This window comes from Mobula hypostoma, chromosome 4, assembly GCF_963921235.1.
Source record: "Mobula hypostoma chromosome 4, sMobHyp1.1, whole genome shotgun sequence".
Taxonomy (NCBI): domain Eukaryota; kingdom Metazoa; phylum Chordata; class Chondrichthyes; order Myliobatiformes; family Myliobatidae; genus Mobula; species Mobula hypostoma.
The window spans coordinates 115,394,632-115,420,523 of NC_086100.1; the positions used below are offsets into that span (position 1 = coordinate 115,394,632).

Genomic DNA, 25,892 nt, shown 5'->3' on the forward strand with positions numbered 1-25,892 from the left:
GCCAGTTATTTGCTGTATTACGGTTACCTTGCTCTTGGGTGCCACATTACCCCGATCCCGAAAGAAGGCACCTGGCCAGCCGCCAGAGCCCACTCGAGTTTCACCGGCCACATGCGAAAGGCGTGCTTCAGCCGCTCACTATCCAATCGCTTTGATTGGAGGATGTAGGGCGTTCGGGACTTGGCCAATGAAAACATGCCCATTTGTACGCTCCAGTCCAATTATCAATAGCGGTACCGAGACAACATCCAATCAGAAAGTTGGTCGTTGTTGGCATGGTGTCCAATGGGAGCGTACGGTGCGGCTGGCTGCCGATGTTAGTCACATGACTGTGAAGCTCTAAATGGAGTTGTTTAACTTTTATTTACAATGCTACCGAATGATCTTATTTTGTACCAATAAAATGGTACAAAATGGCTCCAACTCTGCTACAGAAGCTATTTAATAAAAGGGCAAATGCGGCATCGCCTTCGAAAAATTCCAAGGAGGGTCCGGGGTTTAGGTAATGTCGAGTGAAATGCCTGATGTGTATTGAGAGGGAATGGGGTCTGGGTCCGGATGCTGGGCGGGTTCGAGGGGCAGCTGAAGGCTTTAGCGTTTAATATCATCAGCACTTGTTTCAATCACTTGGAAATTTCTTGAAGACAATAAGTGATTAGTACTTTTGATTGAAAGTTAACCTGGTGTCGTTAGCTGTGTATTGCTATAATTAGTTTTTCTCGTCAGAACGTATTAATACTGATAAAACACAAATTGGTATGTCATAAATAGTTTGTTTAACGATAATATTCCAGGACTGTTATTATGTTTGGTTAGAAATTTCTACCACGTCTGTGTTGATAACTTGCTTTTGTTCGGTGTAGTTAAAATACATATTAAGATTCGAAGTATGACAAGGGTGGACAGCTACTATTGTTCATGCCTTGTACCTCCATTACCCCAGTTTGATTTTGTCCTCTTATGCTATCTGTGGCGTTTGCATATTTTCCTTTTGATTCTGTGCGTTTCCTCTGGATCCTGTTTTCCTACTGTATTTGAAAGATTTGCTGGCTTGTAGATTATTAACTGCAATAAATTGCCCCTATTGTAGGTCATTGGTAGGATAATTGGGGTGGAGTTGCTGGACTTGTGTGAAAAAATGAGTTACAGTGAAATAATTGGGTGAATTGAATTGTTTTGGGAGCCAGCATCAATTTGATGGGCCAAAGGGCTTCTATTTCATGAGAGCTATTGCAGTTACTTATCTCCACAGATATTTCTGGTGTCTTGAACCAGGACTCAGCCTCAAAGTAATGATTTTGCCATTCATGATGAAGATGAGAAAAGTATTTTTTCACCCAAAATGTAGCAAATGATACATTTTTTAACCGAAGGAAAGCTGTGGAGGTTTAGTCACTAAGTATAAGTCACATTTAAAAACTTTATTTAGGTATTAATTGAATCACAGAGAATGAAATTACTGCAGAGAAGTGACACTTGTAAAAGATCAATGACTTTTGAGCATCAAAACCTCCATGACGATCCAAATAGACCACTCCTATTTCTTAAGTTCTTCATAAAACTGAAAGAAGTAGCACTTAGTAATGGTATTTGCTTATTGATCTATCTGTGCAGCTTTGGAGCTCATCTACTAATATTTCAACAAAATAAAATTATGCTACCAAAACACAGATGTTCTTTGCTTTATAATCCTTTAAGGGGAAGCAGAATTTCAAGTATATTTTGAGTTTGTGAATACTTTCTAAGTACTTTTCTATCACATGACGTCAGTATAAAAGTCATTTCATGTTCTACACTAGAGTGTTCAATTGGAGAAACACTTGTGTTAACTATGTTAGGATGTAAATTGAGAAAGATTGAGCCAGAAGTACAGGTGACACCTGCATTACGGTGTGTTTTGGTAATGGAAATTGACAAGTTATATGTAAAATTTGAGAGAGAATTAAATTTGCCTTTGCAGCATTTGTTTGTGGGGAAATATTAATTTCTCTTGCCTTTCAATTTTTATCTGTGTACTCAATACTAACAATAAGACTTGAATATGACCTCTGTGATTGGGTTAGCAGTCCCAGGTGAGTCGCTCCAGTCTGAGGAAATGAGCAGATATCTCAGCATGCAGTGCTGCCACATTCTTTATCTGAGAGTCATTTTCTCTGATGACTCTACCTCCACAAAGTCATCATAGTTTAACCCATTACTCATCTGAACTCCTTCTCCACCTTTCACCCATGAAATTGGTTCTTGAATCTCTTTTCCTTTCCCTGGTATCTTCACTTCTAAACTCATTGCTGGTGCATAAGCTTTGTCCATCTTGAAGTCTAATATTGGTCTCAGCTAATAAGTTATGGTGGTTGATCATTTAGTCATCATGGATAAAATAGCTTAATATGAGAGAGAATCCTCCTGTAGGAAAGGCTTTCTCTCTGAGGTGTGGGGTTCAATGGAAATAGGAATTCACATTATGGAACATTGTGAGTATGGATGTTTTTCTAGGAATACAACCTCCACAACTGCTGTGATCTATGAAAAGAAAGGGGCAAGCCTGGTTTCTCATTTCCAAGTTGTATAAGCTTCCTCAGTCACAAGGGAGAAGCAACTTTGATGTGTGTTGCTTGAATTTCCAGCATCTGCAGAATTCCTTGTGTCCAGGATAAGCCCTTGCTTATCATGAAAGTGTTTTGAAGGGAGCAATATGAAGGAATTTGGATTGATGCTTTAAAAAAAATTGAGAGAACCTTGTTTGCATTTTCGTTAAATGTGTATTTTTAAAGTAATGACATATGTAATGCTTCAAGAATTGCTCGTACTTAAAGGCAGCAAGTTATATCTTGAAGATTCCTTAAGGTTGTCACAGCCATAGGAGGTAGCGGGGGTAAGTTCCCACTACATGTTCCCAATGGTGTATGTGGCAAATAGCCTCTAACACCCAAGTCCAGCTCCTGGCTTTCACGTGTGGCTTAGCTCCTAAGCCCAGCGGAATTGTTTCTACTGACAGGAGAAGGGGCAAAGGTGGGATACCGGCACCTTAAAACCAGTCGCTTTGTGCAGATGGGGCTTGTCAACTGTGGTTGACATCTTGGAGGAGAAAAACTCTGATCTCAAACCTCTGCTGCCTTGCAGCTGTACCCACTCATGGGGATGGCTTCGGGAGTAAGCCTCAAGGAAAATCCTGAGCTGGAATCCCAAGGCTTCGTTGAGTTCAACGCTGACTAGCAACTTCAGAGACGCCACTCGTGCCAAACTGTATCAGTCTCTGCTGTTCCTTTGGGTTTATTAGCTGGAAAGTGAGGGAGCCTGCTGCATGGGCAACAGCTCGCTCACCCTGGCATGCATATCGACTTGCAACAGTTTAGGATGTAGTATCCATGGTTGACCCCAATCAACGGAAGGCCTCATTTGTACCTTGAAATTCTCAGCATGTCAGGCAGCATTTGTGGAGAGTGATGTTTCACATCATTAAGTATTAACACTTGCTAATATTGCTTGCTCTTTTTTAAAAAAATGGTGATGCTGTGATTTCTACCTCACTGTAGATTGTGCTGAAATTTCAGAAATTTTCCTGTGCCTTTTATATTTTTTTGCCTCATGAAGTACAGCCCTTTTAATAGAAACATTATGGGGTTTTTATCATATTCCTCAGCAGCGGTTATAGCCCCATTATTTTTCTTTGTCAACTGCTTTCACCCTCCCTAGTAGCTATAATCCTTTTGGCTGCTGTTTCATCCCATGTGAGGGGTGGAGTTATCTTTCTTCACCCTCGTGGTTATGTGTTCAGCTTTCAAATATGAACTTGATCTAAGTCAGCAACACGTTTGTCTGAGGTTAGTCATGGCTCAGCTTAATGACTATGCACAGACTTCCAGCAGCAATTGCGATATAATAGCTAGTTACATTTGTATACTATTTTTATAACCTACCTTTGTCCTTCAGTTTACTTTTATTATTAATCTCTCAATTTTTTCATGGAATCAGATTGGGTTCAAATCTCAGCAGATCATGTCATTAATTGAAAATCTGTTATTGATTATATCTATTGTTTCAATAAATTATATATGTTAATCAAAATGTAAAGATACTCTGGTTATTTTTTTGATATTCTGTGAAGTAACTTCTGTTATACATAGACAGAATCCATTGATTTCATTATGTTTTCTTATCTCGGGTGTTTGCGATTTTTTTAATCGAGGTACACTTTGTCCAGAACTTTGTATCAAGATGTCCCAAAACAGTTCATTGGAAATATTATCAAGTTTTCTAACCTACTTTAAAGAGATGACCAAAAGATTAGTTAAAGGACTTTTTTTGGTTTAGAGAAGGAAAGGGGTGAAGTAAGTTCCAGAGATTGGATTTGGGCATTTGAAAGGGTGACTCTCGGAAGTTTGGAGATGAGTTACTGGCCTTAATTAGAAGAGTATAGATGTCGCTGGTTGTACAATTACAGAAGATGAAATGTGGAGCAACTAGACCAGGAGCAAAAATATGTGTAATTGGGAGCACAAGGTGGTGAGAGAGAGTGTGAAAGTTGAGACAATATTGTAGAGTTTTGCTCAATGCAAAATTTACAGAAAGTAAAACAAAGGAAGCAAAATTGGAATATGAATTGGAGTTGAGTGAGAACAAAGATGCAGATTGGAGTTTTAACTCCAGATGAGTTGAAGCAGGTTTGTGAACTTGAAGGCATGGAAATGTCAAAACATCCCAGTCAACACGATTAAAAGCAGTGTGGTTCAGATTTAAGTGGCTTCAAGGGTGGGTTATGATATGTATAGTTAAGAAATGGAAATTGTAATGGGAGACGAAAGATTTTTCAACATTCTGCAACAGAAAATTTTTATTCACCATATGAACAGTGCAATAATGGAGAGAGTAAAGTGATCAAAGGCAATAGTTTGATGACTTCAGTGCCAATTATGAGGATTGTTTAATGTTAACAAATAGTGCCCAGAGATTCTGAAAACCCATTCATTATATTTTGTTTCCAGTGAGCTTTTCAATTTGCACCAGGGGCATGAGCAGTTCAGATAATTTGAGGTATCTTCCCTTTCTCTGTTAATAATACGTCATGTTCCTTTGGTCAATTCACAGAAATAATGGGCAAACAAACCCAAGTATGGAATATTGAACTTTTAAAAAAAATTATTGTCCTGTCAGTACTTCATTTGCAGTGTAAGATGAATGCATTTTGCCTTGCTAATGCTGGTGGAATAATATCATGACAAATGTGTTTGCATAGCTCAGGGTTACTGAAAGCAATCTCCAGTATGATTAATAACAGCATGAATCTGCTTTTAGTATAGCTTGGTTGTAGCTTACAGGACAGCTGAGCCTGGTTCTCGGATTCATCTGACATTTGTATTGGGGTAGCAATAGCTAGGAGAGGAAAACAGAAAGGCCGGAGAAAGTAACTTTCTGATCACTCAAAGCTCTGCATCATAGAAATAGTGGGAAGCTATTTAGGCATATCTCTGATGTCTTGGTGAATTTGTCTCATCTAATACAGATTTTTTTGGTTATTACTGTGGTTGTTTATGGGGTTTTGTTGAGCCTAGAATAACTAATACTCTCATGGATTACTTCTGGGGGAATCTGAAGTTGTTAAATACACTGTATAACTGGATTTTTTTCCCTTTTTTGAATCCTTCAGAAAATAGTACCTCATTTTGCACGCGTCACGTGGGTAATGTCAGTATAGATCTTTTCTCAGTTTTGCTTTCCTTTATGGTCTTTAACAGCTAGCAGAGGAGTTTCACTCAACTTCTGAGAAGTCACTTGATTTTGTGTTCTCTCCATATGTATTCATAACGTGATTGATTCTCTTCTGGAATGTTTTTATTTCCCAGACAAAAGATTAGCCTTATTGGCATGGAGCTCTACAGAAGTTCAGCTTGTGACTTTACCACTTGAAGAATTCTGAACTAACTTTACAGGTCAATTTTACTGTGTCACTATGCTGAATTGGCATGGTGTTGTTCGAACTGTAATTTCTATGTGTGTGTGGAAAAATGAAAGATTCATCAATTTGTCACGTTTCATACCTTTGTAATATCACAGTGGCTTTTGATCTAATTGTGTGTGGGGGGGGAGGTGTAATTTTTAATTAGTCTTTCTTGCGAATGCTGTTTATATGATGCAATGTGCCAGTGTGTTTCTCATTGAACCTGTGCATATATTTACTTGTGTATATGACAATGCACTCAACCTTGACCAGGAAATGCCGTTTTCTATATTTTGACTTTGTTTACTCATGGTGATTTACAAGCCATTATTTATTCCACATACCTAATGGACAATAAAATGGTGGCAGTGAGGTATCATTTTGAACCATTACAGTTAGGTATTCCTATGTATGTGTTGTTTGGTGAGGAGTCCTATACAGTTTCGCTCCAGTGACAATTAAGGAATGATTTGTAGCCAAGTGAAAGCGATCTCCACGAAGCAGAAAACAGCCCATGTGCCTGTTGTCCTTTGAGCCTTTTGGTGGGAGAATTCATAGGTTTGGGAGTCTTTCAGGGAAACTTCCAGTTTTTGCCACTCATCTTATGATGTAAACAGGAGCTGGAAGAAATCGATGTTGATGATGGTGGAATGGTTATGTTTCTGATTAGGGGCATCATTCTGGATGATGCTAGAATTCATATCAGCAGGAAGAGTAGTATTCTTTAGAAGATAAAAAGGCTCAAGAATCAGAACTTGACGCATTGTCTGTACAGTACCTAGCTGTGGTGTTTGTGGTTGGGCCATTTAGGATTCTGGTGATTGTTATTGGACAATATTGAAGGTGGGCAATTGAGTAATTTTAAAGCAATTAACTATCTCAGAAAGTAGATGTATTCCCGAACATAGCAGCTATCTGGAATTTGAATTCTCTCAATAGTATTTGATATTTATCGAACTCAGTCTGAAATGTACTAGATGTGACCATTCACACTTGTAGGCAGGAATGCAGGTAAGGTGATCTTACTTTTAGTTTGCCTTGCTGATTTAAATATTTGTTCATTACTGAGAAGACAATTTTCATCTATCTCTAAATTGTTAATAATATTAAGTATATATATAAAATCTCATTGGAACTTTTTAAACCTCAGTGAAACAAGCTGGTTTCTGAAGCGTACAATGGAAGAGAATTCTGAGTGCTTAAATGCAAACACACTGGAGACATTTAATGATTGCTTGTATTTCTATGTTATATTGACTATCCTGTTGTATGTAATATTTATTATAAAATATGATAAATTGCACGTTTAGACACAGACATAACGTAAAGATTTTTACTCATACGAAGGATGTAAGTAATACCATTTTAAATATCACTTGAAAATCCAATGCTACACTTCATGGCAAGTATTTGTATTAGAGGTTTGGTGCAGCATGTTATCAGCCATATTTCTGTATAAATCTTTGTCTTGTACCACAGATGCAGTTCATTACTGAAACTTTATAAATTTGCAAATTAACAATTGATACAGAATTGGATACATTTGCACCAGCAGATTTACTGTAGAAACTGTAAGAGTAGGTCTGTAATTGTCTGTTACTGGGCACCACTTCGGGGGAAAAAATGCTTTATAGGGAGTGTTATCTTCTAATGCAGTGTACCTTGTCTCCCTAGTCCATGCAGACAGGTAAATATGTCATGTCATAAAATTATCTAGTTTTACATGTTTGAGCACATTTACAATGGGACATTCTAGGATGGCATAATTCTCCTTGGGAATTTAATGCCTTTCTGAACCTCATTGTGATTAACACAAGCATTAGAATACAAAATTAATTACACCATATAGTAAATACTATAATGCAAAATCTAGTTAATGTTGACAGAAAATTTAATAACTAATAACTCAACCATTCAGTTCTGTTTCAGAAGAAATTTAATTCTACTCTTCTATCAGAAATTGAAGTATTTCATTCATGAAATTATTTACTCACTTGAGTTTCATTTAGAATATATCTGAATCTATCATACATGCATAATGTGGCTGATTTTAAAGTTAGCATTTCCTGGCAGTTTGTGAGGTGAACACAGCCATTAGACTGTGTGGCAGTTGGTAATTGTTCTCTGTATGCATTGCAGAGACCAATAATATGCCTGGTAACATAACTGCTTTATTTAGCTGGTGCTTGGATTAGATTGCATCACATGCTTCGAAGGTGGAATGAAGAGAATGTGTGAAGGGTATGGTCTAGGTCTAGACCAGAAGTTCCTAAACTTCTCAGTGAGCCTTTTTTTCTTCTTCAGAGAGTCAATGCTATTGGCACCTCAGTTTTTATCTATAAAATCTGTGTTTTTTATAATCCAAAATGGTGTTCAATCCTATTTCTTTAAACTAGAAAGAAAAAGCAAGTGACATTTAAAACGCTTGCTCAATCATGTAGATTTATGTGCCTCAACTGCTACAAGGATTTCTTTTTTCATGTAGCCATCAAATTTTGCTGCTGAAAAATTTACTTGAGCATTTCTGCAGAGCAAAGTCAGAGAGGTGCTATATAGTGGAGTGAACTCAGCTCAAAGCGGGATAATGGAATCTCTGCTGAATTTTAGAAGTGAACACTTGACCTATCCAGGCTTCTTCTGGTGCAACTGTGATCAGTTGGCTTGCATCCGAAGATGCCCTTGAAGATGAAGGGTTCACTTCCAGAATTTAGTTGAACCATAGCATGAAGGCAGAGGTGGATCACGGATAAGGTAGAGACTGAGAGAAATGGCATAGTGAAACCACCATCAGAGATGTGCAAGGAGAACTATGGCAATACACACAACATGCTGGAGGAACTCAGCAGGTCAGGCAGCATCTCTGACACTTGTCAGTATGTGGGTGTTCAGCTGGAGTCTGTATTCATATCCAGATGAATCTGCATTCATTTTTTTCTAGTTTGTTCTTAATTTTTTTTTGTTACCATTCCATTTTGATGAGAAGTAATGAGTCTTGGGGCAAGAAAAATAATCAACATTTAGAATGGACGTGGGTTGCTGGAAGAACGTCGATGGTAACCACACACATTTCCTATAATTCTCAAAACAACCTTTGCTCTTCACTATACCCAACTCCCACATATTCTTACCATAGCCTGGCTTTGTATGAATATTTTTCAGTGTTTGCATTGCCTTATGGTTATTTTTTTTATTGAGTCGGTGGAGAGTACGTCACTATTTTGCTCTCTCACTCTTTTTATTTTTTAATATTGTAATTTTTCTTTCTTTATTTAAAAGGAACATAATTATCTTAAATATATTATCAGTAATAATACAAACCAAGATTAAGATAGACATTGTCAAAATCATAGATATTGTTAAACTAGTATAAAATAGATTTTAAAAAACTGAAAACAGCAATTCTCCTCTTATCAGTTTATGAAAAGAGAGTTTTAAATGAAGAGAAAAAAACCCCACTGCACTATACATTTAAAAAAAACAAAAAAAGGGGACTGGGCAGTCCATTTTGAGGATAAGACCAAAAAAGAAAAAGACTTTCTGATCAAATCTAAAACTTTGGGGGGAAAAAAGATTGAAAGACTAATAAATCAAATTAAATGAAAATATTGGCTAAAAGGTCGCCAGATTTGCTCAAATTTAAAGGATGTTTCAAATGTCCGACTTCTTATTTCTCTTAACTTAAACAGGACATAACGGAGGAGAGCCTTGTAATTGTTATGTATTGTATTGCTGCCGCAAGCAACAAATTTCACGATGTTTGTCAGTGATTTTAAAAAAACCTGATTCTGATTTGGAACTGTAATTGCACCCTCGTGCAGTCTCGGACTTTTCCATTATAAATGTAGAAACTGGGATCTAATATGAAATTTAAGATGGTACAGATGGCTCTAAAACGGGGAACGATCAATGTCCATGAGTTCAGAGCAGGTCATTTGGCCTCTTGCCTGTAATCCACAATGAATGGCTGGATTTTCAGCACTGGTAACCCCTCATCCCCTTGCATAACTTCTTGTGTGTTAAAATATTTAGACTGCTTCTTATGCACTTAAAAGGAAAAGAGTTCCAAAGACACTCAGCCCTCAGAAAATTATGCACCCTCTCTGTCGCCAAGTGTGCAATCCTTATTTTTAAACAATATGCCATAATTCTAGATGTCTTCACAAGTGAAAACATCCTTTTTGCATTCAGTCTGTTGAGACCCTCAAGATCTCTCTCACACTTATAAATTCCAACAGCTACTAGCTTAACTTGGCCAACCTTGTAAGACAAACTTCCCATTATTTATCAGCTTTCTTGTGTGACTTGCTTAAAATAAGTTAATAAGTTTAAAAAGTAAACTGTAAAATGCTACTGGCGCTTCATGCATGATGAGACCTGGGTGGTGGCAGGGAGTTCAGTCGTCTCATAGCCTTGGGTAAGCTGTTTCCCATCCTAACAGTTCTTATCTTAATGCTATGGTACCTCCTGCCTGATGATAGGAGTCAAAGAGATTGTGGGATGGATGGGAGGGATCATTGACAATGCTAAGGGCCCTGTGTATGTGGTGCTCTTGATAAATATCTCAGATGGGTGAACAATAAGATCCTCTCAGCAGTCTTTGCATCATTCATAGGGCTTTGGGGTCAGATGCTTTGCAATTCCCCTTCCAGGAAGATGATGTAGATGGTTAGGACACTCAGTGGTGCTCCTGTAAAAATTGGTTACATTGGAAGAGGGGAGGCAGCCTCTCTTGCTTCAATCTCTCATGTAGTGGAGTGTTGCTGTGCTTTCTTGGCTAAAGAGGTGGTGGTAAGGAACCAAATGAGATTGTCGTTATATGCACTCCCAGAAACTTGGTGCTCCTAACCCTCTTGGCCGAGGAGGCGTGTTTGCACAATTGAGGAATGGTCAGCCTGTACCTTCCTAAAGTCCACAATCACCTCTTTAATCTTATCCATGTTGAGACACAAGTTGTTGTGCTTGCAGCATTCTGTCAGCCGCTGTATCTCAGTTGCTCTGGATGGTAACTTCATTGTGAAGTCGGTGAAAGTGTATAAAGCTTATTTAGCAATAAGGTCATATAACTTGTAGGTATGGAAGGAGAGATAAAATCACAATCGAGGCTCAATGCACTGATTGACATATGCAGATTGATTGGAGGGGCTGGCTCTCTGGAGAAATTTACACTTCTGTGCTTATAGGACTTTAAGGCACAGTTTAATTTTAATCATGTGCAAGTGCATTGAAATGTTTGGCAGGTGAACTTGTTGCACTCTTTCCCCTAAGCAATTTATATACTTGCATATCATGTTTTCAGTGTTGTGAAGCCAATATCTGGGGTGTATTCAAAATCTCCATTGATTGATTGGTTGTCATTTGTATCCAATGATGACAGAAACCTGTGTGGGAGAGTTTTTAAAGTGGAATAGCTGTTTCATAGTTCCATTCTCTTGACTTTGGAAGTCCTGATCCAGTACTGCAAGTCGTTATCATAACTGGGCTCTGTATTAATTTGTGTTAACTCATGTGTTATCTATTGCATGTTATTTGATAATCCATAAGAAAATGTTTAAGGCCCAAAATAGACCATGAAAAGTTGTCCACTGAAAAGTTTAGTTTAATATACCTCTCAGTAATGTACTGATATGTCAGTGGGAAGTGTTTGGTTTGAGTCCAAAGTTATAATCGAAGCCATTAAGTTATGAACTGAGGTTAAAGTAGTTCTTTTGGAACCAGAAGTATAAATGAAAAACACTGAGGTCAGGCAACACCTGGGGAAAGAGAAACAATTTCTGGCTGAAGGTCTTTTGTCAAAATGGGGGAAGTGAGAACTGACTGAGGGTCTCGGCCTGAAACATCAGCTGTACCTCTTCCTAGAGATGCTGCCTAGCCTGCTGCATTCACCAGCAACTTTGATGTGTGTTGGTTGAAGTGAGAAAATGATAGTTTAGGTCACAGAGGGAATAGAAGAGGCAGGGACAGGATACGGTGACTATCTTTTGGGTGAGGCCAGAGTTGCTGCTGATGAAGCATCTGATTGATAAATGAACGAGAGCAGTTACAGAAGATAACAAAGGGACATTGTGAACTATGACATACAGGTTGTATTTCTGGAAACGTCCAATGCTTTGGACAATAAAAGTAGAGAGAAGAAAAGTAACATTACAACAAGATCAGTTCATTTTAATTCTCCACGCTACTCCGACGTTAGAGTCAGCCACTCCAACCAACTGGCAAATGTGAATCAGTGTATCGAGCCCAGACTCTGATCTCATCTCTCCTTGCAAGCCTACCCAGTCACTAATACTCGTATGTGGGAAGCAGCCCTGACCTGTTTTGTTTCGATGAGACCCACCAGAAGCTGGAGGAACACATTGCTTCTTTTGGGGTACTTGGAGCTTCTCAGCCTCTTATTGAACTCAAATATTACAGCTAACTTGCTTTCTGTTTTTGTAACTGGTCAGTTATGTAAATTATCAGTAATAATTTTGCTTTTCTCTGCAGCAAATTCCCAAAGCCTCTTTTTCTTCCCCTCTCCACATATTATTAACATCTGCAACTTCTCTGAAACTTTAAATTGAAATGTTGCTTGTGGATGATGAAGTTTATGTATATTTAATGTTTCTATACACAATTTGTAATCCTACCAAACTCAGTACAAAAAGGAACAATGCGATGAGTTCACCAAGCAATGCCTAATTAGATTTGTGTTCAATTTATTCGTCACACAGTGGAACCAAATTTTGTAAAGGCTGTTTGCTGATAGATTCTTTAGATTGATTGTCATGGTTTATTGCATTTGTCACACTAAGGTATATTTTTGTGCATGATGGGGTAAATATGGCTATTAAAAAGTGCCTTCAAAAACTGCTTCAGTGGTTTTCCTATCATATGAGAAGCAGGAGGTATGTCCTTGCATGCTTCCCACATGAAGAATGGATGTGGGTCTGACATTTTTATTTTTGCTCTGAGTTTGTTTGGGCCCCATACAATGCACTGTCCCTGGGTGTAGGCTGTAAAGATGGCGACGTGTAGATGGGCATAGTGTTTATATGCATAAAACTGGCAAGATGCAGGCACACATTGGGAATCTAATGGACAACTCCTGTTGCCTTTGCTTTTGCTGCTATTTTATGCCAAAGTTTCTTTGGATCTATGCTATCTTTTTTAAAAATTGAGATGTAAAATAAGAAAAATATTTTTGATTTAATTCCCTCCTAACTGCCAAGGGAGACAACAGGAATTCTGCAGATGCTGGAAATTCAAGCAACACACATCAAAGTTGCTGGTGAACGCAGCAGGCCAAGCAGCATCTATAGGAAGAGGTGCAGTCGACGTTTCAGGCCGAGACTCTTCGTCAGGACTAACTGAAGGAAGAGTGAGTAAGGGATTTGAAAGTTGGAGGGGGAGGGAGAGATCCAAAATGATAGGAGAAGACAGGAGGGGGAGGGATAGAGCCAAGAGCTGGACAGGTGATAGGCAAAAGGGGATACGAGAGGATCATGGGACAGGAGGTCCGGGAAGAAAGACAAGGAGAGGGGGGGGGACCCAGAGGATGGGCAAGAGGTATATTCAGAGGGACAGAGGGAGAAAAAGGAGAATGAGAGAAAGAACGTATGCATAAAAATGAGTAACAGATGGGGTACGGGGGGAGGTGGGGCCTTAGCGGAAGTTAGAGAAGTCGATGTTCATGCCATCAGGTTGGAGGCTACCCATAAGGTGTTGTTCCTCCAACCTGAGTGTGGCTTCATCTTTACAGTAGAGGAGGCCGTGAATAGACATGTCAGAATGGGAATGGGATGTGGAATTAAAATGTGTGGCCACTGGGAGATCCTGCTTTCTCTGGCGGACAGAGCGTAGATGTTCAGCAAAGCGGTCTCCCAGTCTGCGTCGGGTCTCGCCAATATATAAAAGGCCACATCGGGAGCACCGGACGCAGTATATCACCCCAGTTGACTCACAAGTGAAGTGTTGCCTCACCTGGAAGGACTGTTTGGGGCCCTGAATGGTGGTAAGGAAGGAAGTGTAAGGGCATGTGTAGCACTTGTTCCGCTTACACGGATAAGTGCCAGGAGGGCAGAACTCGTTGACTTTATTAACTTTGCCTCCAACTTTCACCCTGTCCTCAAGTTTACCTGGTCCATTTCCGACACCTCCCTCCCCTTTCTAGATCTTTCTGTCTCTGTCTCTGGAGACAGCTTATCCACTGATGTCTACTATAAGCCTACTGACTCTCACAGCTATCTGGACTATTCCTCTTCTCACCCTGTCTCTTGCAAAAACGCCATCCCCTTCTCGCAATTCCTCCGTCTCAGCCGCATCTGCTCTCAGGATGAGGCTTTTCATTCTGGGACGAGGGAGATGTCTTCCTTTTTTAAAGAAAGGGGCTTCCCTTCCTCCACTATCAACTCTGCTCTTAAACGCATGTCTCCTATTTCACGTACATCTGCTCTCACTCCATCCTCCCGCCACCCCACTAGGAATAGGGTTCCCCTGGTCCTCACCTACCACTCCACCAGCCTCCGGGTCCAACATATTATTCTCCGTAACTTCCGCCACCTCCAACGGGATCCCACCACTAAGCACATCTTTCCTTCCCCCCCCCCCCGCATTACGCAGGGATCGCTCCCTACACAACTCCCCTGTCCATTCATCCCCCCCATCCCTCCCCACTGATCTCCCTCCTGGCACTTATCCGTGTAAGCGGAACAAGTGCTACACATGCCCTTACACTTCCTCCCTTACCACCATTCAGGGCCCCAAACAGTCCTTCCAGGTGAGGCAACACTTCACCTGTGAGTCGACTGGGGTGATATACTGCGTCCGGTGCTCCCGATGTGGCCTTTTATATATTGGCGAGACCCGACGCAGACTGGGAGACCGCTTTGCTGAACATCTACGCTCTGCCCGCCAGAGAAAGCAGGATCTCCCAGTGGCCACACATTTTAATTCCATATCCCATTCCCATTCTGACATGTCTATCCACGGCCTCCTCTACTGTAAAGATGAAGCCACAGTCAGGTTAGAGGAACAACACCTTGTATTCCGTCTGGGTAGCCTCCAACCTGATGGCATGAACATCGACTTCTCTAACTTCCGCTAAGGCCCCACCTCCCCCTCGTACCCCATCTGTTACTCATTTTTATGCATACATTTTTTCTCTCACTCTCCTTTTTCTCCCTCTGTCCCTCTGAATATACCTCTTGCCCATCCTCTGGGTCCCCCCCCTCCTTGTCTTTCTTCCCGGACCTCCTGTCCCATGATCCTCTCGTATCCCCTTTTGCCTATCACCTGTCCAGCTCTCGGCTCTATCCCTCCCCCTCCTGTCTTCTCCTATCATTTTGGATCTCCCCCTCCCCCTCCAACTTTCAAATCCCTTACTCACTCTTCCTTCAGTTAGCCCTGACGAAGGGTCTCGGCCTGCTGCGTTCACCAGCAACTTTGATGTGTGTTGCCAAGGGAGACTGAATTTTGCATATTTTTTTTAAAAACTTATGAGTTTCAGCCAAACTTTAAATTCAAGTTTCTGCCAAAACCTTGTCACTTAAGATTAATTGAAAAAGATGTGGAGCACATTTCAATCCCTTGATTAATTCTTTTTTTGTTATTCAAAATATTTTTTAAATAACTTGTTCTGTTGTGTCTATTGCAACATGTCCTGGCAGCTTTTCTCCTCTGTCAACCAAGTTAAACTCCAAATGTGACCTGTCATACTTGCTTAATTTTGTGATTAGCAGTTGTCTTCTGATTTGAGCTGTGCCAGGGTGCAAGAGCATCATGTGTTTGCTTATAGGCGCAGTTGATGACTTTGTACTGTGGGGGTAGTTCTGAGCTTGAATGTTGACTTATGTTTTTTTGTAACAGTTTTGAGCTTAAAAGAGCACAATTAAAATACATCATATGGAAAGGGTGATATGACTGCTGTTTTCAGATGTAACTAAGAGTAATGGTGGACATTACCGTATACAGGAGCCTTTGTCGGGGATACCCAAACTGGGGTCCACAGACCCCTCAGTTAATGGTAAAGGTTCATGGCATAAAAATGGTCCGGAACCCCTGTTTGAAACAATAGTTTTTAACTTGTATGTCTCAATTAAGATTATTTCCTTTCTCTTTTGATTTTCCTGAGCGGTGAAAGGAAATCTGTCTTAATGTATTTTGCATGACGATATTTCTGTTGCTATACATGATCCGCTTAATCCAAAATAGAGAGCCACTTTTTTATTGCTGTCCTTTCTTTGGAGGGCAGCATAATACAGCTGTTCTCAATTGTGCTTTGCCATATTATGTTATTGATTTGACATTAAGCAGCTTCAGGTGAGAAATGAAATAAAGTGGATTCCAGTTAATTGGGACGTGTTGGGACCAGATTTTGCCCAATTAAGTGGCTGCCCCAGTGAGCTGAAGTTTCATGGAAGTAGTTAAAAAGATATTTTTTAAAAAAAGACAAACTGCAGTTTAACTGATTAACAAATTAATATTTAAATGAAATGCAGAACAAGCTGGAATACTGCTAATACTTCTACAGTGCTTTAAACTGCATTGGTTCCTAATATTTAGCGAAGGAGGAATTCACCCAGTGAACATTACCGTGTTCTTTTGATTGACTGTAAATGAACAAAATCACCGAGTGCAGATAATGAACTGCCTTCATCCGATGTTTTTGACTTTTGATTCTTCCAAATCTTCATTTTCAGGGTCGCATTCAAGATTGTTGGTTGGTACCTTAATTCTTCCTAGTTCCTAACTTGTTGAAGTAGTGTCTAACAGCCACACAAGTGCAGACAACTGACGCTAGTGAGAGGCTGTTTGGCAGCAGTCACTTGTCCCATTTAAGCAGCATATTGTCCCAAATAAACAGAGGGAATCTGGATGATTTTCTCCATTAGATTTTTGTTCTTTCAGAGTTGTTCCAAATAAACGGCTGACCTAATTAACAGATGGCTGAATTAACAGGAATCCACTGTACTGCAAAATGCAACTATTCAAAAGTCGTCATCTGAATGGTGCCTTTCCACTGTTGTGAGGCCGGGGGATGCATTAATAACAGCTTACTGAGTCTCCTTCATTAAGTACAATGATATTTTGGGATTTGAACAGTAGGTATAACAATGTGACCGCAGTTATGTTGATCTCACTAATTACAATATAAGAAAATGCTGGGAACTTCAGTGGGCTTCATGTCCAACAGTCCTCATTTCATACTGGGAACGAGAGATGAGCAGCGAATTGACCAAAGGCAATAAGTCTGAGAATTCATGCAGCAGTTAGTGCATTGAGCTGCTTTGTGATGTGTTGCTAACAGGACAAAGCAGCCTAATGCACTAACTGTACCGTCTACCTGATGGAGTTGGGATGGTATGTGGCTTGGAAAGCAAGTTCAGGATGGTGATCCATGCTTTTGCTGGCCATTGTCCTTGTAACTGGCTTTGATGGTGCCTCCTAAGGGGTCTTGTTGAGCCACTGCTGTATACTTAGTTAGTGCAACCTGCTGCTACTATCCTTGGATGGATGGAGTGGCTGTCAGGTGGACTGCTGTAGATTCGGATTAGTTTATTGTCATATACGCCAGTGTGTATTGGATTTCCTCCTGTAAGCAATGTACATGGTAATAGCAAGTTGTGTGTAAAACAACAGAGGGGTGTACAACAGAACAATATGGCAGTAACTAGAATGCAAATAGGAATGTGACAAAAGTGACAATAACAGAAGAGGATAGAATTAAGGGTTTCAAAACTTGGCAGCTCCGCCCAGAAGGATGTGTGACAGTATGTCATTCAGTTTTGTTAAAGCTACTCATCCACTCAAGTGCAAAGTTGCACTCCTAACGTGACCGGATGATGAGAGATTGGGTGATGGTAATGCCATCAAATGGCAGACGGTGATAACTGGATTTTCTCTTTGCTGGGGTTTCATGGTTGCTCAGCACTACTGTGGTGTGAATGTTCTATCAGCCCAGGCCAGCATATTGTTCAATAGATATATTTAATGTCAGAGAAATGTATACAATATACATCCTGACAACATACATCAAAGTTGCTGGTGAACGCAGCAGGCCAAGCAGCATCTATAGGAAGAGGCGCAGTCGACGTTTCAGGCCGAGACCCTTCGTCAGGACAATATACATCCTGAAATTCTTTTTCTTTGCAAACATCCACAAAAGCTAAAGGAGTGTCCCAAAGAATGAATGATAGTTAAATTTTACAACCCCCAAAGCCCCCCCCAGCTCACCCCTCCCACGCATAAGCAGCAGCAAAGCAAAGGCACTCCCACCAAGCACTCCAGTGTGTAGCAAAGCATCAATAAAGATACAGACTTGCACTACTCGTCATGCCATGGTCCCCCTCTCCCCCCCCTCCATCTAATAAAGGAAAAAGAGGTGAACCCATTTCACAGTGAGAGGGGAGACATAACCAAACAACTCACAGATTTATGGTGTTGAAAATATGTTGTCGCTTTTTCTGAGCTCTGTGCCCAAAGAACTTGGGTCTCTGGTCATGCAGCCAGCTTGCTGCTTTCGATCTGTCTTCCACTATGCACCAAACGTTGACACCAAATTTGAGTCCACCTGCCTCCAGAGCCACGAAAATCTGGTACCCTGAAGGTGCGCTAGTCTTCCACACCGCGTCCTTGGCATATCGAGAAACGGCTGATTGTGAGACCCCAAGAGTGGATCCCATTCCCGCAAAGAACCAAAGTTAGCGTGAGTCAGAACCAGGTCAGTCTTCAAAAGAACCCTGAAAAGGAAGATATTAAAAAGAGGATATTAAAGATAGAAATAGAGCTATTTCTGAAGATGCAAGTAAAGTAGGTGCCGTTGTCTTCCCTTGTCTCGATCCTGCTGCATTTGCATGTGGACTGTTGTGTAATGTAAGGAGTGCAAATGGTGCTATCATCAGTGAACCTCCCTACTTCTGATCTCGTATTTGAAGGATCTGACAATGTTGAGTCTAGAATGCTACCTAAGAACTTCTGCAGAAATGTCCCGTGGCTGAAATGATTGACTTTCAACTACCTCAAACATCTTCAGAGTTGTCCTCATTTTTTAGAAGCATACAGAGTTCACAACTGTTTAATAAATGTTTAAGATTTGTGCCAGGTTTGAGCTGTTGATTGTCAATTACTCTATCTCCCAGATAGTTAAGGGTTGGGTAGGTGCACTAAAGGCAATAGTAAAGTTCATTGTTGGTATCTTTTGTACTGAAAGGTGGCTCTTAAAGTATGGGAAGTGGTCTTTTTTGTTTTTTTTTGGGAAGGGTTCATTGTGGACCTTTATTGTTTTTATGGAGTGTTGGCAGTTTGAAATACAGATGGGTTTCATACTTAACATGAAAACAAAGATTATGAAGATATTCATTGAAACCTATTCTCTTTGTATGCTTCAATAACTCAGTGCATCACGCTTGCAAACAAGCTACTTGATGGGATGGACTTAATTTACTGGACAGGAGCGTTTATTTGACCTCCAGTGCCTCCACTTCAAAACCATGAATATCCCAGAATTGGTCTTGGAGCTTCAAATGATGTTTGCATATTTGGAGGCCAAGTTCTTGAACTGTCTTACAGCAGTAATTTTACCTAGTTGCCCTTGTCTTGTCATCTAATTGTGCTCTTGTTATTTTGCTGTCAGTACCAGAACATGAAGATTAATCAGAATCAAGTTTAATATCATCTGCATATGTCATGAAATTTGTTTTGTGGCAGCAGTACATTGCAATACATAATAATAAAACTATAAATTACTGCAAGCATATAAGTAGTACAAAATGTGGATAAAATACTGATTAAGTATTCATGGGTTTATTGTTCATTCAGAAATCAGATGGAGGGAAGGGGAAGAAGTTGTTCCAGAAATGTGGATTGTGTATCTTCTTACCTTTTTTGTGTGCAACTGATGTGCTTTCAGAACTTACCAAATGTAAGACCTTACAAATGCCTGAGTGCTTTTCTTTTGATGAATAGAAAACACACATTTTTCCTGTTTTTGAAGAACAAGGCAACATGCTGTGTTCCTTTTTGAAGTTTCTAAAGGTGGTTTTCGTTTGCAGTTTTCAGTAATTCTTTTTCAGCATATTCTATTTCAGTAGCTTCATGTCAGTTGCACTGTAGATTTACATTTTTTTTTGAAAGCTTCCATATATTTGCTTTCTGTGTGACCTGCGGAGATCAGCAAGGCTGCCAAGAACTGTCAGATGACAGCCACTCACATGATAGCATTTAGACTATTGTAGCCAATGTTTGAACAACCTTGCAGAGCTAGTTCATAAAAGCTTGTTTCTGAAGGAGCACAAGGTATCATGTGATGATGTGATAAGCTATTAACTCATGACACAAGTGTCACACTCAACTGGTTTAACTAATGAAGTGCTTGGTTAGAAATGGTTCGTCTGTTATGTAATTTGGTTATCATTGATACATATGGCAGTTGCAGGTTTTGTATGCTTAGTGGATTTTTATTTAAAATGTATTTTGCATCTTTTTTAAAAGAAAACTTACAAATTACCATCTCTTCCATTCTCTTTGGCTTAAACGTGTTTTGTTTGTTTCATTTTATTGGGCTGAAAAGATGATTGTGTAGGGAATAATTCAGAATTTGAATATCAGAACCAAACTGCAGATACTAGATTCTGACAGAAAATGCTGGATGTTAGGCAGTATCTAAGGTAAGCGAAACGAATTTTTTATTTTGGGGTCGCATTGCATTTACAGGTCCTTTTGTGTCCATTCCTTGGAGTTTTTTTTTAAAAAAATGACCTTATTCAGACATGTCTTCCTAAGAAAGCTTGACAATCATTAGTTTATTACCATTGTCTTGTGTGAAATTTGTTTTTGGGCAGCAGTGCAGTGCAGAGACAGAAATTAATATAAATTTCAAAATGGTTCAAAAATAACGAGGTAGTGGTCATGAGTTCATGGACTGTTCTGAAATCTGATGGCTTATGAGTCATTGAGTATAGATCTTCAGGCTCCTGTACCACTTTCCTGATGGCAGCAAAGAGAAGAGTGCATGTCCTGGGTGGTGAAGGCCCGTCACGATGAACGCTGCCTTCCAACTTCCCTTTCCTACAATCAGTTTCTTGCTGACATTGAGTGAGTGCAAATTTATTGTTCTGACACCACTCAAACAGCTGATCTATCTCATGCCTGTGTGCCTCCTTATCACTATCTGAGATTTTATGACTGTGGTGTTATCGACAAATTTATAGTTGTTGTTTGAGTGCCCACACAGTAATGAGTAGAGAGAGTAGAGCAATGGGCTAAACACGTATCTTTGACTTGCTCTTGTATTGTCAAGATGTTGTAACCAATCCATACTGATGGTGGTCTCCTGATGAAGTTGAGGATTTAGGGAGGTGTTGAGGCCCAGGTTTCAAAACTTGGTCATTAGTGCTGAGAGGATGTTGGTATTGAATGCTGAGCTGTAATTGATAAACAGCAGCCTGATGTTTTGGTGATGTCTAGGTGCTCCAAAGCAGAGTGGAACGTCAGTGAAATTATGTCTGCAGTGGGTGTGTTGTGGCAGTAGGTGAATTGTAAGGTCCAGGGCTTTGCTGAAGCTGGAGTTAAACAAAAAAGTGTGTGTCTTTTCTTCTGATGACTACAGCTGTCCATTCCAACAACATTCTGGTGAATCTCTTTAGCAATCTATTTCTTACTTCCTGTGGTATGACGACCAGAGCTGTGCACAATGCTGTTAAGTGCAGTCTAACCAATGTCAATGTTTTGTGCTACTGCACCATAACATTCCTTCTCTTGTACTTTCTGCCTCAGCCTATGAGCATGAGCATACCAAATGCCTTTTTCACTACCCTACCCACCTTTGTCACTGCTTTCAAGGAGCTATAAACTTGTACCCCAAGGTCTTTCTTTGTATTGACGCCTGAGATCCCTGCCATTTGTTCTCCACTTTCTAATAGATTTTGATCTCCAAACTTGATCATCACAAGGTTTTTTTGACAGATAACTTCAAGTGCCTTTAGCCTTGGCCTCTTGTCTCTTTTTCCATTTTCAGGCAGCGTAGCCATGGGGAAAGTATTCTGAAGTATAATCATTATGTATGCCAAATAAGGCATAGTTTGTTGACTCCTTCCTACCTGGACAATTGTACATTGGTAAAGCAGTTACTACAGTGAAGTAGTGACTATGCTATCTCTATTTCCATTTTTTTCCACATTTATTAACTGTGGATAAGATTTTTAAACTAGATTATATTTGCTGTTTTTGTGTGCATTGAGTTCGTAAGCAGTTGTGGTTGATTCAATGCATGGCATATTTCCAGTAGTAATTAAATACATTTGAAAAACTTGCCAAGCGAGATTTACAGGAAGATGTTTCCTGATTGGCGTTGCTGCCTGCTGTACCTCCAAGGTGGCCCTTGGGTCAGTTGCAGGGTCATCAGCCAGGGACTATTGCTCATTGATGTCTCACACCCTTCAAACTTTTGGCCTTAATAGAATGATGGGAGCATAGAGTTGATATTGGCTGGATGACTGATAGAAGCCATGTATTCTTTTGGTACCTTAATTAGTATTTCAAGTTGAATCTCCACCTGGTATGGGAGTAGTCAAGCATCAAATCAGAAGTCCCTACAACGGGCGGTGAGAACAGCTGAGAGGATCATAGGGCTCTCTCGACCATCCATTGGGGACATGTATCAGCGCTGTACAAGCAGGGCCCTTAGTGTTATCAAGGATCCCACCCATCCATTCAGTATCCCCTTTGACTTTCCACCATCAGGCAGTAGACTACAATGCATAAAAACAAGACTGGTCAGGGTGAGAAACAGTTTCTTCCCCCAGGCCATTAGGCTTATGAACTCCCTACCACATCGTAATCAAAGTGTCATTGGTTAATCTGTTCTGTAACAATATTTGATATTAATGCACGTTAGTTTGTTATTTGTGTGATTGATCTGTAAATTTTATCCTTGCTAAGTTGTCGTGTGCTGTGTGTGATATTGTGCTTTACACCCTGGTTCGAAGAAACATTGCGTAGTTTCTGTATGCATTATATGGTTATATATGTTATATACATGAATATAGTTAAATGACAATAAACTTGATTTGAATAAATCATGTTGACTAAATTTAAAGATAATAGGAACTGTGTTGAAGTATGTAGTCTTCACAAATTGAGAAATCCATGCATACAAGTAAGTTAAAATGATTAAGTAATCTTAATCATTTTAACCTGTTTGTATGCATGTAACTTCAATGGAATTGATTATATATCTTTACTTAGAGCATGGTTTCCCAGAATGTCTTTATACCAGACATCAATCTGTACTAAAGAAGAATGGCTTGTTTTCCAATTAGCATACAAAACACCTTGGTGTTTTCCTCGCAAACAACAGGAATTCTGCAGATGCTGGAAATTCAAGCAACACACATCAAAGTTGCTGGTGAACACAGCAGGCCAGGCAGTACCTCTTCTTAGAGATGCTGCCTGGCCTGCTGCGTTCGCTAGCAACTTTGATGTGTGTTGCTTGGTGTTTTCCTTTTTCTTTTGAACATGTATTGAGCCTTGGACTGTAGTTTTCAGCTTGCTGTGCTAACTGCTTGATCAAAAGAGTTAGGAACAACAAGAGGTAGTTACCAAGTTCAGCAGATATGTTTTAAGGAGGCAAGGCAGTCCTTTTCCACAGCAGACCAAAAAGTTTTTGGCAAGTTTTTGAAAATAGCTTTAATGTTTTTCATTCATTTAATCATATAATATCAAAAATTCAGAAAATAATGAAAGTGGATCTACATGACTTTGATTGTAGACTATTTGAATTTGTGATGAGAGTTACAGCAGCTTGTTTGTTCGATGGTTTTCCAAGATCACAAGGAAATCATGTCTGACGATATCTCACTTGTCACTGATTATGTCAGTTGGCAAATTTACTGAGTGTCTTTCTGGAATCTGTGGCATTTTTTTGCAAATTGTGTTTCAGATGTTTTTCGAAGTAAGAATAAGTTCTTTCGTAAAAACAAAGAACTGGATTAATTGAGCAGATTAAAAGTAATGAGTTCTCCAGCATGAGGACTTTATCAGGGGACAATGCAAAAATCAAAAACCTTATTAACAGTCATTTTATTCTATAAGGGATTATAACAGAAATTGAAACATATCAAGATTAGAAATTTGGACCTTTTTATTTATACATTAAGTATTAACAGTATTGGGGTGAGTACTGATGTTTGAGTACATAAGGAGAAAGGCTAATTAACATTTACCTGCATAATGCTACAGAGTACTTCAAAGTTGTGCAGATAACTGACATGTACACCCGACCATAAAAAAAGTCTTCACTAGTACTAGAAGTGGAGTCAACCTGTTGCTGTTAAATTTGCATGTAGATCTTTTACATAAGAGATTTGAAGCTCCATCTATCGTACTTCCATTAAAGTTGAATACTTTCATAGGCATTCCCTCAGAATAGAGGGTAACTTTTCTCTGAATATACTCAACTGAAGTTTTACAGCTTGAGTTATTTTTTTCCCTCTATTCTAACGAGCAATCACTCAGTTGTTTGAGACCATGCCACCAAGTTCTGGGCTCCAGCTAAGTCCTGGAATATTTGGCACTGCCGTGCCAGATTCTTTGCTTCAGGTGTTGGGTCAGATGGCTTAAAATAGCAACAAATCAATTACATTATAAAACCAATGTGTCAAAGATACCAAACGTCTCTTAAAATTGAAAATCATGGTGCTTAAGCAATTTTTAAGATTTTTTTTCCATATCTACTTCAGTTTGCTAATTTGTATTGATCACCTTTGGCCAATGTCAGAGAATTACTAATTCCATTTATTACCTGTGGATGATGTGCAATTTATTACACTTCTGTGTTTATAGTATTCTGCTGCAATTCGTGCCTTTTTGGGCTTTAGACAAAATGTTGCGTAACCAGATTGTCTTTGTATTGATGCTGTATCAACAGCATAGTCCGACAAAGGACTGTGAGAACGGCCAAGAGGATCATAGGGGTCTCCCTACCATCCATCAGGGACAGTTATCAGGAACACTGTTTACACAGAGCCCTTGGTATTATCAGGATTCCCACCCACCCATCCATCATCCTCTTTGACTTTCTACCACCCGGCAGGAGACTCCGATGCATAAAGACAAGAACTGTCAGGATGGGAAACATTTTCTTCCCTCAGGCCATTATCAGGCTTCTGAACTCCCTGCTACATATTCAAAGTGTCACCGTTTAATCCTTCTGTACCCTACAATATTTATGCACTTTACTTTGTTTATTTATGTGTTATTCATTTATAGATTTAATTATTAATTTTCTAAATTATTATGTGTTTATGTGTTTTGGGTACCACCGTGTTTTACACCCTGGTCCAGAGAAACATTGTCTCATTTGATGGTATACACATATATATAGTTAAATATCTAGAGTTATATCCAGTAACTCTACAAAATGTGTTCACATCCTCTGCATGTTGACCAACTTTTTGGCACATGCTTCATGGATCCTGTCCAAACATTGTAGTTTCAGTTCCACTGATATAAGCAACATTCTTCAATGTTTGCTGTTTCTAAAGCTCTGTGGCTTGGTTGTTTATAAGGATAGTTTAACTGAGCAATTCTGATGTAGAAAATGCAGGTTATAGTTAAATAATTATAATTGACTGGTTATCCTCTTGCCAGATGCTGTAATGTAATGTAGAAAGCTTTGGATTGACAAGAGTGAGTGTGAGTGTGTGTGTATGTGTGGCTTAGCAAGTCTATAGGACAGTACCATCAATTTCTACATCTGGAAACCTTCAGAGAAGTAAAGCTATAGAAGGTCACTTCCATTTCAGTGTAGATTTCTTTCTGCTGCCCTTAGCAATCCTTGACATTCAGATCTCAAAATAAACGTTGATGAGCATAAGACTGCATTGTGCTATCCCATTAGGTTCAAAGGTTCATTTGCTATCAAATATACAACTCTGAAATTCTTCTCCAGAAAGCCATAAAGTCAAGAAAGAAAAGAAAAGGT

At 39.5% G+C, this 25,892-nt stretch overlaps 1 protein-coding gene across 3 annotated transcripts in view; it reads left to right on the forward strand.

The window, feature by feature from the left end:
* Positions 1-326: 326 nt before the first annotated feature.
* LOC134345564 (folliculin-interacting protein 2-like) overlaps positions 327-25,892 on the forward strand; it is an 86,182-nt gene continuing 60,616 nt past the window's right edge. For 2 of the 3 annotated variants that reach the window (XM_063046410.1, XM_063046412.1), the window contains exon 1: positions 327-502. In XM_063046410.1, coding sequence (XP_062902480.1) covers positions 414-502 — 89 coding nt within the window. In that variant the 5' untranslated portion in view covers positions 327-413. Of the gene's footprint in view, positions 503-20,285; positions 20,346-20,480; positions 20,578-25,892 lie in introns of those variants that run through there. The other variant, XM_063046411.1, reaches the window with a different exon arrangement.